The 22,165-nt window shown below is 40.5% G+C and overlaps 1 protein-coding gene across 5 annotated transcripts in view; it reads right to left on the minus strand.

Moving 5' to 3' along the window:
* Positions 1–12,815, minus strand: part of SLF1 (SMC5/6 complex localization factor 1) — a 107,951-nt gene extending 95,136 nt beyond the window's left edge. For 4 of the 5 annotated variants that reach the window (XM_088838461.1, XM_088838462.1, XM_088838460.1 and 1 more), the window contains exons 1-3: positions 12,647–12,814; positions 1,084–1,197; positions 852–927 (exon numbers count right to left, since the gene is read on the minus strand). In XM_088838461.1, the coding sequence (XP_088694587.1) occupies positions 852–927; positions 1,084–1,197; positions 12,647–12,694 (238 nt within the window). In that variant the 5' untranslated portion in view covers positions 12,695–12,814. Of the gene's footprint in view, positions 1–851; positions 928–1,083; positions 1,198–12,646 lie in introns of all 5 variants that reach the window. The other variant, XM_088838463.1, reaches the window with a different exon arrangement.
* Between the last annotated feature and the right edge of the window lie 9,350 nt (positions 12,816–22,165).

A 22,165-nucleotide genomic window follows, 5' to 3' on the forward strand; every position in this document is an offset into this window, starting at 1 on the left:
AATATATTGTATTATGACTATTATTGCTTACCAATTTGAATGAGGTTTATATTCTTTCTCCCATGCTAAAAACTTTTACAGTAATGTTTACAGCATTATTTTACTCTATAAAACAATTTTCAAGGATATTTAATAACATTCTGTAGTTTCTTTATCTAGGCATCAATGATCTTTTTAAACAGCAGATAAAATACATGTTTTCATCTGTGGAGATAATAATGAATCCAAATGTTTTTCTGGTAAATTACTAAAAAAAAACAGTAAATTCACCTGAGTCAAATACTGAAGGGAGGAAAAAAAAAAAAGCAAGTGGACTAATGATACACCAAATCAATCACAGTAGAGCAAACTATAAAAGGAACATCAATGGTGACAAGCAGAGAGGAGATTAAGCCCTAGTACAAGTTCAGTAAATTTAAAATCTTAGTAAAACAGAATGATCAGCTCTTCACAGGATGGATGGGAGGGGAAGCAGGAGCAAGAGAACAAAAACAGCCACTCTTCCATGATAGATCAAAGGAAAGAAACTTGACTGAGAATAGCTGAGGCTTCAACAAAAGCTTTTTTTTAAAAGGCATTTTGTACCAAACCTTTCTGTTAAAATATTTTTTTCTTATATAAAGCACTTACACTAGGTGAAGTAAATATTTCTGCCTCTTCGATACCTTTTTCAAGTGTTATTCAGAAAATCAAAGCAAAACTAATACATCAAATATTTTCAGAAAAATATCAGAAAGAACCACATTTATATTTGATACAGTAAACCAACTATCTTTCCAGAGATTAAAGCATTTTTTTCTTTACCATGAGGATTTTTTATTTCAAAAGTGAGGGGAAGGTAGTTAACTCACCTGCTGCACAAGCCGCTAAAAATTTCTCACTCTTACATAGGCGTTCAGCTATAAGATGTGTACAATTTTTGTATTTCTGCAAATAAAAATCCACACACAAAAATGTTATTAAGGTAAGATTTCCTTTTTAATATATTCTGTGTATCCTTACAATTCAAGGGGGCATTTTATCATTTGTAGGCCAGTACTGTAATTTTAGTTATTCTTCAACTATACCTTGAACTGTACTCACCTCACTCTTGATAAAAGTGCAATCCAGTTTTAAAAGCAATTTGCCTAGAGCTTCTTTTTCTTCTACCTTAAATCCTGTCATCTGGATAATATGCTTTGGGGCACCATCTTCCATCTAACATATACATATAAAGAAGACAACATACGTTAAACATGTTATTCATACAGTTGACATTATTTTTCCTTAACTATGAGTGATAAAAATAAAAACTACTTAAGACATAAGGCTTAACTGTAAATACCAACGTTCAACTGCTTATGTGCAACAGAAATTAGTTCTAAAAGTGACCTTCTCAAAATGTGGCTGTAAATAAAATGATTTGTTTTCTGGTTTGAACACTGAAAGATTTATCTGCCACTAGAACACACCAAGAAGCACAATTCTTCAGAAAAAAACCAATACTTTTAAAATTTCATCATAATAGTAGATTCATTTTAAACTATTGTTTTTGCTAACACAGAAACGGTATGGACCTAACAGAAGCAGAAGATATTAAGAAGAGGTGGCAAGAATACGCAGAAGAACTGTACAAAAAAGGTCTTAATGACCTGGATAACCATGATGATGTTATCACTCACCTAGAGCCAGACATCTTAAGAGAGTGAAGTCAAGTGGGCCTAAAGCTAGTGGAGGTGATGGAATCCCAGCTGAGCTATTTCAAATCCTAAAAGATGATGCTGTGAAAGTGCTACACTCAATTTGCCAGCACATCTGGAAAACTCAGCAGTGGCCACAGGACTGGAAAAGGTTAGTTTTCATTTCAATCCCAAAGAAAGGCAATGCCAAAGAATGCTCAAACTACCACACAATTGTACTCATTTCACATGCTAGCAAGGTTATGCTCAAAACCCTTCAAGCTAGGCTTCAACAGTATGTAAACGGAGAACTTCCAGATGTATAAGCTGGATTTAGAAAAGGCAGAGGAAACAGAGATCAAATTGCCAACATCCAATGGATCATAGAAAAAGCAAGAGAGTTCCAGAAAAACATCTACTTCTGCTTTACTGACTGCTCCAAAGTCTTTGACTGTGTGGATCACAACAAACTGTGGAAAATTCTTCAAGAGATGGGAATACCAGACCACCTTATCTGCGTCCTGAGAAACCTGTATGCTGGTCAAGAACCAAGTTAGAACCAAACACGGAACAACACTGAACATGGAACAACACTGAACCAACTGGTTCAAAATTGGGAAAGGAGTATATCAAGGCTATGTGTTGTCACCCTGCTTATTTAACTTATATGCAGAGTACATCATTCAAAAATGATCCAGCCCATGATGGGCTGGATGAAACAAAGCTGGAATGAAGATTGCTGGGAGAAATATCAATAACCTCAGATATGCAAATGACACCACCTGAATGGCAGATAGCAGAGAAAAACTAAAGAGCCTCTTGATGAAGGTAAAAGTGGAGAGTAAAAACGATGGCTTAAAACTCAACATTCAAAAAACGAAGATCATGGCATTTGGTCCCATCACTTCATGGTAAATAGAAAGGGAAAAATAGGAAACAGTGACAGACTTTATTTTCTTGGATTCCAAAATTACTGCAGATGGAGACTACAGCCATGAAATTAAAGACACTTGCTCCTTGGAGGAAAAGCTATGAGAAAACCTAGACAGCATATTAAAAAGCAGAGACATCACTTGGCCGACAAAGGTCCGAATAGTCAAACCTATGGCTTTTTCAATAGTCATGTTGGATATGAGAGTTGGACCATAAAGAAGGCTGCTGCTGCTAAGTCACTTCAGTCGTGTCCGACTCTGTGTGACCCCATAGACAGAAGCCCACCAGGGTCCCCCATCCCTGGGATTCTCCAGGCAAGAACACTGGAGTGGGTTGCCATTTCCTTCTCCAATGTGCGAAGGTGAAAAGTGAAAGTGAAGTCGCTCAGTGGTGTCCGACCCTTAGCGACCCCACAGACTGCAGCCTACCAGGCTCCTCCATCCATGGGCTTTTCTAGGCAAGAGTACTGGAGTGGCTTGCCATTGCTAAAGAAGGCTGAGTGCCGAAGAATTAATGCTTTTGAACTGTGGTATTGGAGAATGAAGAGAAGCCTGGCATGCTGCCGTCCACGGCGTCACAAAGAGTCAGACAAGGCTGAGCAACTGAACGACGACTGGACACCTGTGGACAATGACACTCAGATTTCATACCAATCTTCAGTGTCTGTGGACAGGTACTGAACAGTGTGTATAAATAAGACAACGGAGAACTTGATAAACTTATGGTACCACAGTATTTACATCAAATGGTATAGTAGGTATATGGAAACATCGGCTTCCCAGGTGGCACAGTGGTTAAAGAAACCACCTGCTGATGCAAGAGACGTGGGTTTAATCCCTGGATCAAGAAGATACCCTGGAGGAGGAAATGGCAACCCACTCCAGTATTCTTGCCTGGAACATTCCATGGACAGAGGAGCCCCAAGGGCTACAATCCATGGCTTGCAAAGAGTTGGCCATGACTGAGCCACTGAGCACATACACACATACTGAATTATTTCTAATCTAGATTTCTTAACTGTGCTACATGTCACCTTCATCACCTACAAAGTAGACTGAACAAAATTACACAGTTTCAAATTTATTTTGATGGAGTCATTAATTTATATTTAAATGAAGTTCACATTGTACTTTGTATTTGAGATGGCACATTTATTGGCCAAGAAAAAAGAAAATTCACAACATTTCTAGTTAGAATAATAGTTGTTTGTTTACATGAGGTTAGTATTTTAGATTTAGATCATCTTGGACAAAACCCAGTTTCTCATTACAGATGAGGAAAGCACGGATTAGAGAAATGAGGGTGATTTTTCATTTCTCTAACAATTTTGTCACCATTAGCTCTGGATTAGTATTCACTTAACACCACAGGTTGGGCAATTGCAGGTTGGGCAGCAGCAGTTAACTTCTTTCAAGACAACTAAACTTTAAATATTTTAGTAACAATTTTTACCAGGACCAGTAATAGACAACTGATGAAATAAAAAATGTTCTTTATAGGAATTCTATTTTCAAAGGTTAAATGTGTTTTATATATATATATTAAATGTGTAAACTATGCACAAATATGTATTTACTTAAAGGTTGAGATTCATTTTAGAGTAGAAACTGAAATAAAGCTTCACTATAAACAATTTAAAGAATTAATTGGGGTGAAATAAGAGTGAAACTTCTGGAAGGGAAATGGCACTGCTGATTTCTCTCTACCCCTCATCACTCCTTACTTTAGGAGGAAAAGCTACTTGAGAGAATTGACTAAATATACTTTTCCAGATACATATGCATATTTATATGCAGATGGTTCGTATTAATGCTTGTTAACATGACCTATGGACCTGCCAGTAATACTACTGCACTGCCTGGGTGTGTAAATCAATTCAGAGGTTATGGAATAAGAAACATACTGGAGTTGCACATCAAATCCAACTTCTCTAAACCAATTTTTGTTCAGTAAAAAGGAAGATTCTTTGACCTCAACCTATCTGATTTTGTATTCCTCTACTGGCTCCAAAGGAGGGAAAGGGATACTAGGCATTAATCCCTGAAAATCCTAAAAGTCAAGATAAAGAACACACAGAAAGTGTCTTCAAGGATAAGGCTCTTCAGTGAAACAACTTTTATAAGTTTGGCGAGGACAAAATTAAAAGGTGGCTACAGTAGGGCTAGGTGTGTTATGGAATAATCATATATGTAAAACACTATCATCAGTAAATAAATATAAGTAGCTTCTTACACAAAGAACTCTACCATATTAATCCTCCAAATTTTTAAACCACTTACATGGGTTAAATAACAGCTTTTGAGTGATAACATCCATTAATAAAGAATGGTATCAATGCAGCCATGAAATTAAAAGACGCTTACTCCTTGGAAGGAAAGTTATGACCAACCTAGATAGCATATTAAAAAGCAGAGACATTACTCTGCCAACAAAGGTCAAGGCTATGGTTTTTCCAGTGGTCATGTATGTATGTGAGAGTTGGACTATGAAGAAAGCTGAGCACCGAAGAATTGATGCTTTTGAAGTGTAGTGTTGGAGAAGACTCTTGAGAGTCCCTTGGACTGCAAGGAGATCCAACTAGTCCGTCCTAAAGGAGATCAGTCCTGGGTATTCATTGGAAGGGCTGATGTTGAAGCTGAAACTCCAATACTTTGGCCATCTCATGCGAAGAGTTGACTTATTGGAAAAGACTCTGATGCTGGGAGTGATTGGGGGCGGGAGGAGACAGGGACGGCAGAGGATGAGATGGCTGGATGGCATCACCGACTCAATGGACATGAGTTTGGGTAAACTCCGGGAGTTGGTGATGGACAGGGAGGCCTGGCGTGCTGCGATTCATGGGGTCGCAAAGAGTCAGACAAGACTGAGTGACTGAAGTATCAATGGTATACAAAAACACGCTGCTGCTAGAAATCATGATTTAGTCTAATGCAGAACACATATTAACACACAAAGCCACATGGGAATTACAAGGCATACAATCAAAACCAGGGAGAAAAACCTCTATCACTAATTTCAGGGAATGACAAAGCCTTTAAGAAAATTTCCTAGAGAAAGTAATAGGTCTTTTCAGAAGCATGGAAACCTATCTGTGAATACTACCTTGGTATTCTAACGGAAAAGGCAATCTAATTGTTTTTATAGTTCCTGAAAGTCATTTTCAACAGAGGAATACAAGTGTTTTAACCATATACATTTCACCAACTACTTGTATTTTATTTACGTATTTAAGAGTCTGAAAAACAATTTAGTAGGTATTTTAAAAAAAATGCTGCCAAAGAAGGGAAGTCTGAGTAGCCTTTAAAATCTAAAATCTTTCCCATCTGGCTATTTCTATGTGCTTGGACTTCCCTGGTGGTCCAGTGGCTGAGAATCTGCCTGCCCGTGCAGGCGACGTGGGTTCAACCCCTTGTCCAGGAAGATTCCACATGCTGTTGGGCAACTAGGTGCATGTGTCACATCTACCAAAGCCCATGCCCCCTAGAACTTGTGCCCCACAAAAGAAGCCACCACAGTGAGAAGCGCGGGTACCACGAGGGAGTAGCCCCTGCTCACTGCAACTGGAGAAAGCCCATGCAGCAAAGAGCCAGTGCAACCAACCAACCAACCAACAACTTCGAAAAACAAAAGAGGAAAAAAAAAAAGCCCAGAGAAACTACAAGTAACAGGAAAACTTAGAAAGCAACAACAACAACAAGATCACTGTAATGCTCCCAAAAAGTCTGATTTAAAGGTTATTTTAGGGGCTTCCCTGGTGGTCCAGGGGCTAAGCATCTGCCTTGCAATGCAGGGAACGCTGGTTTGATCCCCAGTCCTGGAAGATCCTGCATGATGTGGTGCAACTAAGCCCATCCGCCCAGAGCCCATATTCCACAAGAGAAGCCACTGCAATGAGAACCCTATACACTCAACTAGAGAGTAGCCCCCCGGTCTCTGCAACTATAGAAAGCCTGCACACAGAAATTAAGACCCAGTGCTGCCAAAAATAGAACAGAAAAAAAAATCGTCTTCAATAAATATTATCTTAAATTGTATTTTTCTGCTTCCTGAGAACTAAATATGCTATGAAGAAATAGAAGGGGAAAAAAAAGAATCTATCATTATGTTCCTGTTTTATATCAAGTTAGGAACAGCTATTTCACAATTTGAATGCTTATTATTAACAAGGTGACATTTTATTAGATTGATGTACAAATTATTAAATGATTTGGACTTATTAGTTGTATATATTGCAAAGTTTCCATCCTAAATCATATTGTCCTTATGATAGAATAAATACAGTCGCCCTGGATATTTAACAGCCTTTTCTGTCAAAGCAAGAGTCCACAGTAAAAGGAAAACAGGACCAGCTGTGCTCAGTGGCAGAAATCAAGAAAACCTTTTTAAAGCAACTTCTTTCCTTTGAAAAACAATGAAAATTAAACATATTAAACAAGCAAAGAGGAAAAGTGAATAAGAAACACAGGTGAAGAAGTTAGACTTCCTGTTCAAAGAGCATGAAAATATAAATGTTACAAATCAGAACACAGGAAATTAACAAGTTTATCAGAAAAACTGGGCTGTTAGCTAAACTTCCAAAGAATCTCAAATCACAGTGACGGCACACAATAACTAGCAGTTTTGTTTTTTTTTTTTTTAAAGAACAAATTCTATTAATCTAATCTAATAAGAGCCCTATAATAAAATGATCTACTTGAACAGAATTTACAATACATTTAGCAATCCTCCTTAACACCACATCATATGACAAACTAATAACCACAGGTCTAAGTCATATAGTTACAAGGGAAAATAGTTATATTTTCAGAAATAGACATACACAGATATTATGCATGTTTATACTTAAAAAATTAGTGGCTTAATGTCTCTTATGACCCTGATATACCAATGAACCCAAAGAAAGTACTATACAAAACTAGTGTTAATACCTATCAACTACCCAGATAACTCAAAGTGAAGTTTTGTGCTGGTAATAGATTCTGGGATACGGAGGATGAAGAGCTAACTGCTAGAAGTCTTCCCTCAGGAAATAAATAAACTGCGATATAATTGTTCCAGTAGTATTTCCAGAAATTAGATATTTTTCTAGAACTTGTAGGGTGTAATCCTTGACGTATTTACACAGAAGATACTACCCTAACACAGTAACAGGAAAAGAAAAACAAAAAACCTCACAGCATTCATTTTTAAGTTAGATGCACTATCTTTACTGTCAAAAAGTTAAAAAATATACGAGATTTTCAGTGAAAGAAGATGCGCTTATATTAATTTTCAAAACTTTTGCAGTAATTAAAAAGCAATCCAGTTGCTTACCTTGAATCATGTAATACACACAACTAAGGAGACAATGCATTCGAACAGAGCTGGCATTGACAAAGAGCGCCTGTCCCTGTGCTGCGGACTTTCCCAAAGTGTCTCCCACGCGGGCCTAGCCTTGATGCCTGACATTCCTCTGCAGGTGGTGCCAGTTAACAATGCAAATTAACCTACAGCACTCATCATAATTAAGGACACTGTCCTAACTTTTTAGGTCTATGAATTCTTTACAATATGATACACAGCTAGAACACCTCTGAAGAACACGAAACAGAATATGTTAAGAGAACTCAAAGAAACAGAGGCAAGAATAGCGATATGAATAGAAAGGTACGGTATGGGAAAGAGTATGTAAGAGCAGGGTGTAACATTTGGGAGGAGAAAAGTCTGCCAAAAAGAAGTGCAAGGATGCTTGAAGCCTGAGATTGGAAAATAAGGATAAACCTTCCCTACTCTGCATTACAATTTCTTTTATGATCAGACACAGATTATTATAGAACTATGAGAACATAAGGCATCTTAAAAATTGTATGCTACTAAGATAAATAAGGTATTTATTAAGAAGTTTAACTTATGTTTGTATTTAAGAATTAAAATTTCCCTCAAAATAACTTTTAACGATTTATGTTTTAATTTTAATTAACACATGATGATAGAAAATTTGAAAAATACTACAAAGTATATAGAAAGGTTAAAATCTTTAATCCCTTCACTCTGTAATACCACTGTTAATATTTGGGGACAGGGGAGGAGTCTGACTTGAAGGTTTTATGGATGCATGTAAAAAAATATTAAAAAACAAAAGTTTATATAGTCTGTATCTTTTATATCATGGTCTTTTTCTACACTACTGAATATTTTGCCGTTTTAAGGCAATGGGTTGAAAACTAGTAGTTTAATGTTTGCTACTTCAGTGAACTATTTTGATTTTAAACCTAAGGAAAATCACCATTAAAACTTCCTTCTTTTGGAAAGGACATACTAAGCCATAAACCCAATCCATATTGCTGCTTTGAATTAGAAAGTTTTAAAAGGTTTTCATGACTTCTCTTATCTAAAAGCATTTAATTGGGAAAGTAAATAATACTAAAACTGAAGTCAATTTAATCAACACTACAAAAGGAATACACAAATCACAGAACTCATACTGTTTGAGTAAAATCCTGTTTGGCTCAGAATGCTATTAAAATAAGAGTTTAGGAATTCTGCACCCTCTTCCCCTATGAGGTTTCAAACGTGGCTCAGTGGTAAAGAATCCTCCTACTAATGCAGGAGATACAGGTTTGATCCCTGGGTAGGGAAGATATGGAGGAAGAAATGGCATCCCACTCCAGTATTCCTGCCTGGAAAACTCCACGGAGGAGTCTGGAGGGCTACATGGGGTCACAAAGAGTTGGGACACAATTGAGCACACATGTACATGCACGCTTGGCCTAGAAGCCAAATCAGGCCTTTGGCTTAATATAATTCAGCTGGGCTTTAGAAAAGCAAAATAATTTTTTTTTTAAAGCTACAGTATCTTTTCCTGTCCCATCCTTCAAAGATCAGGGATCCAAAGCATTTAACTGGCAAGTAAATAATACTCAAATTGAGAAAAGTCAAAGTGCTGGATCTCAGTTTAACCAACACTACAAAAGGAATACCCAAATTATAGAACTCATACTGTGAGAGTAAAATCCCGTTTGGCTGATATAACATCAAATGGAGTTTAGGAATTCTGCAGCCTCTTGGCCTAGGAGCCATATGAGGCTTTTTGGCTTAATATAACTCACCGGAGCATTAGAATTTTTTTCTTTTAAAGCTACCGTATCTTTTCCTGTCCCATCCTTCAAAGATCAGGGACGTGAGTGAGTGAGTGAGTGAGTAGATTAATTGACTAAGGTCACCAATGGTGAGACTTCAGGGATATCCTTACCTCAATGACATTGTTTGGGAAAGCAGCAGTCATATCAGTCTCTGTGATGACCGATCTAGCAGTACAGGGGAGAAGTGGAGAAGCAGCAGCAAAGTGGCTGTAGCAAGGACGAAATTACGACTCAGGGGAGATATCCAATCTATTTGGGCACTGTACAAGGCACAGGTTGGACTAGAGATACTAATCTTAGGGATAAAGGGGCCTTAAGGGAAGCAAGGTGAATGAAAGAGATGCTGAGGGATAAAAGATGGACAGAAGACATTGGTGAGCCATGGGGGATGAAGTCACACCTGCTTTAGTATTCTAGGAACTTTATATTACTTAATAGGAGTAAACGGTTTAAGATTGATGTAGCAGGATTCTGGGGTTTATCTACTTCATAAATGTTCATTTCCTTCTCAAAAATGAAAGTGCTATTTACAGTTCTTGTACAGATGAGAATGGGGAACCTGAGAAATTAAAAAGTAGCTCAAGGGTACACAGCTAGAAAATGGAGAAACCAAGATTAAAAATCTAAGTCTGTATCTGCAAAAATGATATCCCTTTTCTACAACACACTTTAATTTCAGAATCTTGTTGGATACTTTTAACATTATAATTTTACAAAGCAACCTACTTTCAGAGAGGAAAAGAAAAACGTCAAAAGATAAGGAATCTACTGTGAGGGTGAGGAGACATTTAGTTGTATCACTGAAAATATCTAAACGAATTACAATTTAATTTCAGACAAATAATATCAGTGTCTAAAATTTCAAAGCACTTTTAGGAACAATCCAAAGAGTGCCAGTTTTTTCTTATGAAAAGTATCCATTATTTTCCTCTCAAAGTGGATTTGGTATTAATGATTCACTAGGCTAATTCATCGGAGAAGGCAATGGCACCCCACTCCAGTACTTTTGCCTGGAAAATCCCATGGGTGGAGGAGCCTGGTAGGCTGCAGTCCATGGGGTCACAAAGAGTCAGACAGGACTGAGCGACTTCACTTTCAGTTTTCACTTTCATGCATTGGAGAAGGAAACAGCAACCCACTCCAGTGTTCTTGCCTGGAGAATCCCAGGGACAGAGGAGCCTGTTGGGCTGCCGTCTATGGGGTCGCACAGAGTCAGACACAACTGAAGCGACTTAGCAGCAGCAGACTAATTCACATGGGCTTTTCCTCTCCATCAAAAACAATAGTTTATTTCAAAGTAATTTTGGTATCAAGAAAGTAAGAAGGAAGTGAATTTAAAAGTCTCAGGAATATTTTACTTTTAAGCAGTAAGAGGCTTTAAAAGGTAAGAAATAGTACATAGTAAAATTTAGAGCACATATTTCCTATTAGCATATTTAAGGAGAGTCAAATAATAACACACTGTTCTAATTTATATTTTTGAGAAAGTGTTTTTTCAGAGCCTACATGGAATTACTGATTTTTTAAATGTTTTCCTGAAATAGTGTATTTGGAAAATAGGGTCTAGTTAGTTAGACTACCGGTTTTCTTAAAAACGTTTTGGACATCAGTGGTAATCTTCAGAGTTCTGAATCTTGACTATGAAAAAACCCACATCTGACCACCTTTTCAAAGACCATTTTTTACATGATTCATGCTTTCTGCTTTAAGGAAGCAAGAAAATGTTAAATGATACTTCAGTCAATAATGCAAAAGAAAATCTACTTAGAAAACAGATCTAATAGCATATTTTGCATTATTGCAGGCTGTCTTCACAATAAAAATTTATATATTCAAGTACTTAAAACATCTTAGTTCATTTAAATCAACACGGAGTTAACTCAGACATAATCAAGGTTAACTCCCTTATAAAAATCCACCTACAGGACGGGTTAGTCAAACTTGCCAAAAATAGGAACACCGTGCACATCAATAGGTATTTCTAGGAAAGGAGGCATAACGTAATAACACAAGCCCCCAAAAGTTTACAAGACACAAGAGCCTGTCACACCTACACTGGAAATTAGGTTTAAATTTTCATTCCTTGTGTCTCAACGGTAACTGTTCTGTTCTTTTCTGGTATAGGGTATTCATTGGTACAAAAGAGCTTGACGCTTCCAAGAATCAAGCTTCATCTGATTTCCGGGTCAAATCTTGATAGGAAGTACTCAAAACACAACAAGTTTTCTGTCAATATTTAATCAGAGAGGCTTTGGGAGTAGGGGGAAAAAAAAATCTCAGTATAATCCCTTCGCCTTGGTCCCTGCCTTCAAACAGCTGAGATACCATAATCCCCAGAAACACAGCCCGCCCCAACCCCCGCTTCTTTAGGGAAACGTGTGTGTATGTGCGTATTTCAAGGCCTACAGGAGCCGCAGAGAGACGTTCTTGAACCATTTGGGATTTGTTTAAAATTCTACCAGGAAGAAGGGGGGAAAAAATGACGGCATTTGCCTCTTCAAAGGAGGGTGGGCCTGGGGGAATTTCCAACCACCTGAACACGACTTAAGTGACTTAGCAGCAGCAGCAGCACTGACGCTGTTATGGAAAAGCAGCCAGGAAGCCGGGACTCGGGGAGCCGCGTCCCAGGCGGTTCTATGGAAACGAGAGACGCGAGTGGCCTAGCGCCTTCCCGGCAGGAGAACGAGCTGCGCAAACGGGAGGCGAGGGAAGCCGCTGCAGCCCCCGCGTAAGCAGAGGCGCCGGGGGGCCCGCGGCCCGCCGCCGCACGACCCAGCCGCGGCCGCGGGGAGCGCCAGAGGCAAGCGCGGCCGCCGCTCCCCCGCCCCGGCGCCTCCCCACAGCCTCACAGCCCGGACGCCGCCGAAACTTCAGGACGAAACAGCCCGACACGGTCAGGGTGAACACCGCGTCTTCGGAGCTGAGGCCCTTTACCTTCCCGGCTGGGGCTTCCGGGGCTGCTGCCTCCGCGGCGCGGCCCATGACAGGCAGGACGAAGACTGCCGCTGCGGCACCAGCGGCTTCACGAATCCGGGCTCTGGGAAATAATTTCCCGCCGCGCGCTCCGCGGCCCCGGAAGCGATTGTGTCACTTCCGGGTGGTTGTCAGTGACGCTCTCGAGCTGTCGTCAGGGTCTTCCAAGCGGGTTCCCCGGCTGGATCCGGACTCGCGGGCCAAGCTCCTTCTAGGTCCGCGCCGAAGGTTGGGAGACTGGTGAGTGTTTTGTTTTTTTTTTCTGGGTTGCCTCCTGGACCTGGTATTTCCGTCCACCCGAGACTCTGTGCAGCATCTTGATCTGACCGAGAAGTTAAGCGGGAAAGGGTTGAACTCGGAGTCCCCATCCAACTCCGTTGGCTCTTGACCCTCTGTGCTGCAGGACAAGGCCTTGAGATTCCGACTTTATCATCTTCTTAACTCACAGTTTCTGTCTCCAGCTCGGAACTCAACCTCGGGTCCCAAAGTGCCCCTGGGTAAGACCGAAGACACCGTCTCCTACGACCTCGTTTAAGAGAGTCTCTGTAGAGGTGGTCAAGGAGTGTCCACACTCTCCCACAGGCAGGGTGGTAGTCACCCTTGATTTTCGAGAGCTGCTTTACCATCTTTTCCCCCGAGTATGGTTTCCGTCCTTGCCAGGGATACAAGCAGGTGGCTGAAGAGCTCATCTTTTCTATTTTTGGAAGTGGGATGAGGGGGTCTGGTTGGGGGTCGATCCTGATTGAAAACTCAGAGATACCGCCGCGGTTTGAATTGGGTGAGGATGGTCTTTGTTCGCTGAGTTAATTGAGATGGGAGAACGACCTCAAAATTTCATGCGTGGGTTTTAGATACACATTTTTACCTTTTGGAAAGGAGTAGTCAGGAATAGATGTTCTTTCATAAAGGAGTGCCTCTGCATTCTATCAGGAGAATTTCAGATGACGGTCTGAGCAGAATTTGCTTCCGATGAAAAGGAAATGTGAGGAAATGTGCCCACGTAGTTGAAGATTTTAAAAATATGATGAGAAGCTCTTTTTGGTTTCTTCTCTTTCTTGAGTCATGCAGTTTGTTCAGGTAAGTAGTTTTCACTTAACCACCTTACACTAAAACAATCACGTGTTCCTTAAGCCGCTGCTTGATTTTTTTTTTTTTTACCCCCAGTCAGTTCTACATAGAGTTCTAGCGATAACTACCATAAAGAAAAATGCTGTATGTTCAATTCAAGGACCCTGATGCATCAGGCAAATGCTTTGTTATCTTTTAAGAGTAATGGAAGCATGTTATCTCCTGGTTGGTCAACAATTCGAAGTTTTGTATCCTCATTTGGTCCCAATTTTGTCATTTTTATTCAGTCTTGTGGTTTTTCCTTATTTCTTCAGTTGCAAGATTATAAATAATTTAAGAAAGGTACCTTGTTTTTATATAACAACTAGTTGTCAGATAGGCAGTGTTTTGGTTTTTTTAAATAATTGCTCTGGAGTTGTGACCTCTTTTCAAATTAATATAGCCAGCCACTAACATTAGCCACAAATAGTTGCTATCTGCCAGGTACTTTACATTTATCATTTTATTTAAACTTTCTACAGTTCTACAAGGAAAATCGTATTATCCCCATTTTGCAAACATTTTATACTGAGACTCAGATGTTCTTACAAGTTATACAATTAAATGGCAGTTGAGATTTGAACCCAGTTTCCCTGACTCCAAACTTGGGCTCTTTTTACTATGCTGTCTACTTCCTTTCATAAATGACAAAATCATTCTTTTCACTCTCGAGTAAAATTGGATAGTATATCACATTCCAAAGTCAGATGAATAGCAAAATTTGAGTCTAAGAGATTTAAGGAGTTAAGGAATCAATTCCTTAATGTGTTAAGGATTAAGGAACATGTTAGGGATTTAAAGAATCCCTACAAAGAATTTTGACATAGGAGTAATCCAAATTCTTTTTTTGTATTTATCCTTAGCCAGTTTTATCATCCTTACTCAAACAAATACAAGCAATCTAGAGACCATCAGTGTATTAGTGATTCTAAGACCAGAGTATCAGCTATCTGTTTAGTCAGCTTCTATTTGTGTGTATATGTAGAGAGAGAGAAAATGAATAAATGAACACAGATTCATAAAACTCAACTTTGTGATGCCCAGGAAGGAATTACTATTTACTGGCTCTTATTTTCCACTCATGTAACCCTGAAACAGATGGTGATTAGCATATGTTTTCAAGTATGCTTAACTAAACCTGCCCTTTCCAATAGTCTACTGTATGTAAAGAAATAGAATAGCTTAATTGTCAAGGAATTTGGTGGCTCAGAGGTTAATGCGTCTGCCTCCAATGAGGGAGACCCGGGTTTGATCCCTGGGTCGGGAAGATCCCCTGGAGTAGAAAATGGTAACCCACTCCAGTATTCTTGCCTGGAGAATCCCATGGATGGAGAAGCCTAGTAGGCTACAGTCCACGGGATCTCAAAGAGTCGGACACGACTGAGTGACTGAACAGAACAGTTGAAATGACCAGTACTAGAAATGACCTAGAACTTAATTTCTAAAGAATAACTGGTTTTACAAAAAGACAGAAGTATATGTGTACAGCTCATTTCAAACGCTAATGTCCATTACATTGTATTGACGTCTCTGTGAATGATATTTGCTTTGCACATCCCACAGGTAGATCTCAGTGATTTTTTTCTCCCCACCAAATTTCAGTGCTTATGAAGGTTGAGATTTTATCTGTTTCGTTCATTTCATACTCAGCATCTGGCATGTACTATGGGCTCAGTAGATGTTTGTTGAATGAACTTTTTTAAAGTTATATATCCACAGAGAAGTATTTGTACATGTATTTTTTTAAGGGGCTTACCATATAAATAAATGCATATTTATCGTTACTCACGTTGACCCTGGAATGTAATGTCCACTCCACAACCCATCCACGAAAGGCAATATGCTCTCCTGCAGAGAAGAGTGGACAGTGAGACAGGAGAGAAGAGAGCACCTAGCATTTGTTATTGCTTACTTCCTGCTGTGCAGTGTTACGTTTAATTCTCATAGCACTGTAGGGCTTTATCATTCTTTTAGGATTGAGGAAACAAAGATAAGCTTTGTAAATCTTCCTGGGTTACACATAGTCATTAAGTGCCAGAGCTATGATTTGAACCAATGCTGATTCCAAGGACCATAGTATTAACCACTTCGCTATACTGCCTCCAACTGGATTTTAATCCTGGTTCATCTACTAACTAGGCCTAAACACAGGGAAATTTATTCCTCTGAGCATATCTCTCATCAATAAGGGTTGGATTAAATGACGTTTAAAGTCTTTTCTGGCTCAAAAAGCCTCCCAGGTATTATCTGAATGTAGCCATTCTAACGTGCTAGAAAATTTTCTTGAGTGGAGTTTTATATATAATGAATGTAAATTTATTCTATTTTACATGTAAATGATCCAACCCTTATATGTTAGTAGATGTATAATTATGATTTTGTAATGGAAAGAATAAGACTAGAGTTAAAAATCTCAGTCTTGCATTTGCTAGTTTTTGACCCTAATAAGTCACTGATTCTTTGTGAGCTTAGTTTTTTTTTTTAATCTAACATAAAATGGATGTAGAAGAATGCTTTCCGGGTTGAGGTAGCTTCAAACACCCTGCCTGAGCTGGACACATGTCATTGTTCAGTCACGTCTGACTCTTTGTGACCCCTCGGACTGTAGCCCGCCAGGCTCCTCTGTCTATGGGATTACCAGGCAAGAATACTGGAGTGGCTTACCGTTTCCTTCTCCACTGGATCTTCCTGACCCAGGCAACAAACCTGTGTCTCTTACATTGGCAGGTGGATTTTTTTTACCACTGAACCACCAGGGAAGCCCCACCTGACAGATAGTTGACATTAAATATATACTGATTCTCCTTCCTTTCCCCCAATCTTTTAAGGATAAAAGATTGGTGAATGTAAAAATATTTTATAGATTAGCCAAAGGTGGAGAATCTTCAGTTGTAGTCCACAAAGAAAGAGCAAGTTATACCTACAAATATCTATTGTATGACCAACAATTTACATACAATTATTGAACAAAACGATGGGGAACACAGAAAGGAAGTTTTGCTCAGTAGGAGAGATGAGAAAAAGATTTTTTTGAAAAAGGTAATGCTGAGTTTGTTCCCTAAAGGGTGGTGCTTTTGGCATTGGAGAATGCAAAGGTACCAGAAAAGATTAGTGAGTACGTATTAGATCTGTGGGATGGATGGAAGCCTAATGATAAAAGGTGAAAAAGTTGAGTTCAGTGCAAGCTGTGGGTAACTGTGGTCCTGTTAAAGATGTTAGACTTTCCACAATGAGCAGTGGTTTTTGTGCATAACCAGGGTGGGGTGGAGGATGGGGTTAGCGTTTGATTTTTATGGAAATTATACCCATTTGTTATAGAAATGTAAGTGTAAGAGTATACAAATAAACCAAAAAAAGAGAAAAAGAAAAATTGCACAACAATCGCATTCCAGACCCAACCAAGCACCTACTTACTGAACACCAGTTCAGTTCAGTTCAGTTCAGTCGCTCAGTCGTGTCCGACTCTCCGCGACCCCATGAATCACAGCACGCCAGGCCTCCCTGTCCATCACCAACTCCCGGAGTACACTCAAACTCATGTCCACAGAGTCGGTGATGCCATCCAGCCATCTCATTCTCCGTCGTCCCCTTCTCCTCCCGCCCCCAACCTTTCCCAGCATCAGAGTCTTTTCCAGTGAGTCAACTCGTCGCATGAGGTGGCCAAAGTATTGCAGTTTCAGCTTTAGCATCAGTCCCTCCAATGAACATCCAGGATTGATCTCCTTTAGAATGGACTGGTTGGATCTCCTTGCAGTATAAGGGACTCTCAAGAGTCTTCTCCAACACCACAGTTCAAAAGCATCGATTCTTCGGCGATCAGCCTTCTTCACAGTCCAACTCTCACAACCATACATGACCACGGGAAAAACCATTGCCTTGACTAGACGGACCTTGGTTGGCAAAGTAATGTCTCTGCTTTTTAATATACTATCAAGGTTGGTCATAACTTTCCTTCCAAGGAGCAAGCGTCTTTTAATTTCATGGCTGCAATCAGCATCTGCAGTGATTTTGGAGCCCAAAAAAACAAAGTCTGACACTGTTTCCACTGTTTTTCCATCTATCTCCCATGAAGTGATGGGACCAGATGCCATGATCTTTGTTTTCTGAATGTTGAGCTTCAAACCAACCTTTTCACTCTCCTCTTTCACTTTCATCAAGAGGCTTTTGAGTTCCTCTTCACTTTCTGCCATAAGGGTAGTGTCATCTGCATATCTGAGGTTATTGATATTTCTCCCAGCAATCTTGACTCCAGCTTGTGCTTCTTCCAGCCCAGCGTTCCTCATGATGTACTCTGCATATAAGTTAAACAAGCAAGGTGACAATATACAACCTTGACGTACACCTTTTCCTATTTGGAACCAGTCTGTTGTTCCATGTCCAGTTCTAACTGTTGCTTCCTGACCTGCATACAGGTTTCTCAAGAGGCAGGTCAGGTGGTCTGGTATGCCCATCTCTTTCAGAATGTTCCACAGTTTATTGTGATCCACACAGTCAAAGGCTTTGGCATAGTCAATGAAGCAGAAATAGATGTTTTTCTGAAACTCTCTTGCTTTCTCCATGATCCAGCGGATGTTGGCAATTTGATCTCTGGTGCCTCTGCCTTTTCTAAAACCTGCTTGAACATCTGGGAGTTCACGGTTTACATATTGCTGAAGCCTGGCTTGGAGAATTTTGAGCATGACTTTGCTAGCGTGTGAGATGAGGGCAATTGTCCGGTAGTTTGAGCATTCTTTGGCATTGCCTTTCTTTGGGATTGGAATGAAGACTGACCTCTTCCAGTCCTGTGGCCAGCGCTGAGTTTTCCAAATCTGCTGGCATATTGAGTGCAGCACTTTCACAGCATCATCTTTCAAGACTTGAAATAGCTCAACTGGAATTCCATCACCTCCACTAGCTTTGTTAGTAGTGATGCTTTCTAAGGCCCACTTGACTTCACATTCCAAGATGTCTGGCTCTAGGTCAGTGATCACGTTATCGTGACTATCTTGGTCGGGAAGATCTTTTTTGTACAGTTCTTCTGTGTATTCTTGCCACCTCTTCTTAATATCTTCTGCTTCTGTTAGGTCCATACCATTTCTGTCCTTTATCGAGCCCATCTTTGCATGAAATGTTCCCTTGGAATCTCTAATTTTCTTGAAGAGGTCTCTTGTTTTTCCTATTCTGTTGTTTTCCTCTATTTCTTTGCATTGATCACTGAGGAAGTCTTTCTTATCTCTCCTTGCTATTCTTTGGAACTCTGCATTCAGATGCTTATATCTTTCCTTTTCTCCTTTGCTTTTCGCCTCTCTTCTTTTCACAGCTATTTGTAAGGCCTCCTCAGACAGCCATTTCGCTCTTTTGCATTTCTTTTCCATGGGGATGGTCTTGTTCCCTGTCTCCTGTACAATGTCACGAACCTCCATCCAGAGTTCATCAGGCACTCTATCTATCAGATCTAGTCCCTTAAATCTATTTCTCACTTCCACTGTATAATCATAAGGGATTTGATTGAGGTCATATCTGAATGGTCTAGTGGTTTTCCCTACTTTCTTCAATTTAAGTCTGAACTTCGCAATAAGGAGTTCATGATCTGAGCCACAGTCAGCTCCTGGTCTTGTTTTTGCTAACTGTATACAGCTTCTCCATCTTTGGCTACAAAGAATATAATCAATCTGATTTCGGTGTTGACCATCTGGTGATGTCCATGTGTAGAGTCTTCTCTTGTGTTGTTGGAAGAGGGTGTTTGCTATGACCAGTGAATTCTCTTGACAAAACTCTATTAGCCTTTGCCCTGCTTCATTCCGTGCTCCAAGGCCAAATTTGCCAGTTACTCCAGGTGTTTCTTGACTTCCTACTTTTGCATTCCAGTCCCCTAGAATGAAAAGGACATCTTTTTTGGGTGTTAGTTCTAAAAGGTCTTGTAGGTCTTCATACCAACTTCAGCCAAATCCCCTCCTGGCTTGAGAGTACCTCTCTACGTCCTAGTGAACAGTGAGCTGTGACTGGCCACTCAGGTTGGCTCAGATGTAGGAAAGGGCTCTGAGGAGTCGCGTGTCCCAGATTCTGGGCCTCCACCTTAAGGGGCTCACACAGGGACTGGTCCATGGACACACAGTTCTGACTGGGTGAGGGTCTCTCTACAGGTGTATTGCTGGCACTGGCACTCAGGTGTGATGGCAGCAGGCTTCTGGGAGCGGGGAGGGGGGTACCATCCAGAGCTACGAGGTTTTCCCAACCCGCTTTCCTGTATCCTCCTTGCCTCCTGTCCCTCCTGTCCCTTCCTGATGTCTGTGGTGGTGGTTCAGTCGCTAAGTCATGTCCTACTATTGCGACCCCTTGGATTATAGCCTGCTAGGCCCTTCTATCCATGTAACTCTCCAGGCAAGAGTACTGGAGTGGGTTGCCATTTCCTTCTCCAGGGGATCTTCCCGACCCAGGAATCAAACCTAGGTCTTCTGCTTGGCAGGTAGATTCTTTACCTACCAAGCCATGAGTGAAGCCCAACGCCTTTTCCCAACTTTGAGCCTTGGTTTCCCCATCTGAAGTCACAGGGTGGACGGGTAGGGGGACCTTGAGCTTTCCTCTGCCCTTAGGAGGGGCCCCAGAACCCCTCACCCTTCCCCCACTCCCCCTGATTCCCACCCATGAATGAATGAAAGTCACTCAGTCGTGTCCGACTCTTGGTGATCCCATGGACTATACATTCCATGGAATTCTCCAGGCCAGAATACTGGAGTGGGTAGCCTTTCCCTTCTCCAGGGGATCTTCCCAACCCAGGGATTGAACCCAGGTCTCCCGCATGGCAGACAGATTCTTTACCAGCTGAGCCACAAGGGAAGCCCGATTCCCACCCATGGTGTGGTCATATTTGGATTTGCCTAGATTTCCTGACCTGCCTGAGCCTGGGTCCCCCAAAATCACTCCTTTCTGTTCCATGTCGTTCCACAATGCCTTCTCTACAGAAACAGAAGACGAAAAAAGCAAAGCAGACAAAAGCAACCATCTCTCTTCCAGGGTCTGAATACAGCTGAGTCTCTGCCTGGCTGCTCAACATCCGAGTCAGGGCACTGCTGTTAGGCTGTGTCTTTTTAAAGGAGGGTAAAACACCAGCGTTTGGTCATTAGAAGTGGTGAATCTGCAGGCTGCTGACTCACCTGATCAGGTGACTCTAGTTAAGGGAAGTTTTTGAGTGGTGAACTAAAAGGCTGCAGCTGAGTCAGGAAGCGAAAGCAAAAATCAGCATAATTTGATTAAGTTATATTAAAAAGCCTCAGAAAGTGGGCAGAGAATGCTGCTTTCCAGCTCAGCTGCTAATGTGTTATTGGAGGCAGGTTTTTGAAACAGTGCTTCAGCTCTTTCCCTGTAAATTTTGGTTAAAATACAAATAGATAAGAGGCAGCTCAAGAAATATCCTTAATTGCTAGTATTTAATGGACAGGGAGGCCTGGCGTGCTGTGGTTCATGGCGTCGCAGAGTCGGACACGACTAAGCGACTGAACTGAACTGAACTGAATCTATAACATATATTACACTTACACACAAACACTCGTAAAGAGAGAATGAACATATATTGCTGTTTAAATCATTTGGGGGATTCTTTGCCAAATAAAGTTCGCAAGACAAGTTGTCTAAAACTAAAAAAGGACACAATTGTCATTTGATTTGAAGTTCAGCAGATCAGTATAATGTGAAACAGGTGAATTCAGAGAAGACCTGTGTGGGCTCAAACTTATGAACTTACACAAGATGATCTTGAAAGAGTTGCTTAAATTCTTTGGTCCCCAATTTCATCTGTAAAATGGTAGTTTCAACTTCATGGATTTATTAGGATTAAATGTGATAATGTGTGAAAGCACATAGAGCCATGAGAAAAAAATTTTTAGGGATCTACCTACTTTTTGGTGTTATTTAATAAAATCTAATTGCTTTAAAATAAGGTCTGCAGCTCCATGAAATTAAACAGACTTGAGTTCAAATCCCAGCTCTGTCACTAGTTGCATCATGCTGGGAATTACTTTTCTACTCTCTTTGTTTCTTTATTTATAAAATGGAAACAGTAATAGTGTCTTGAAAGGGCTTTTGTGAAGACTAGATGAAAAAGTGATGGCTAGAGTTTAACACGGTAACAAGACAGGTGCTTTGTTTGCTCAGATTCCCAGAGAAGCAAATACAAAGAAGGGAATAGACGTGCACGAGATCTGTGGGGAAAACCTTCTGTGAAGGATAAAGGAGAGGGAGCGGGAGGAGGAGGGAAGTACCTTCAGGCCTCAGTAGAGGTCTGACAACCTGTGCAAGAGACGGGGAGAGAAGCTAGGAGGGGGAGAAGAATCTCAAAGCTCCGCACTGTCCTAAAAAAGCTTCACCAGGTCTTGGGGAATCCAGGAGCCAAAGGCA

The sequence above is a fragment of the Moschus berezovskii genome, chromosome 8 (assembly GCF_049115385.1).
Source record: "Moschus berezovskii isolate FMDL1 chromosome 8, NW_MosBer_1.0, whole genome shotgun sequence".
Lineage (NCBI taxonomy): Eukaryota > Metazoa > Chordata > Mammalia > Artiodactyla > Moschidae > Moschus > Moschus berezovskii.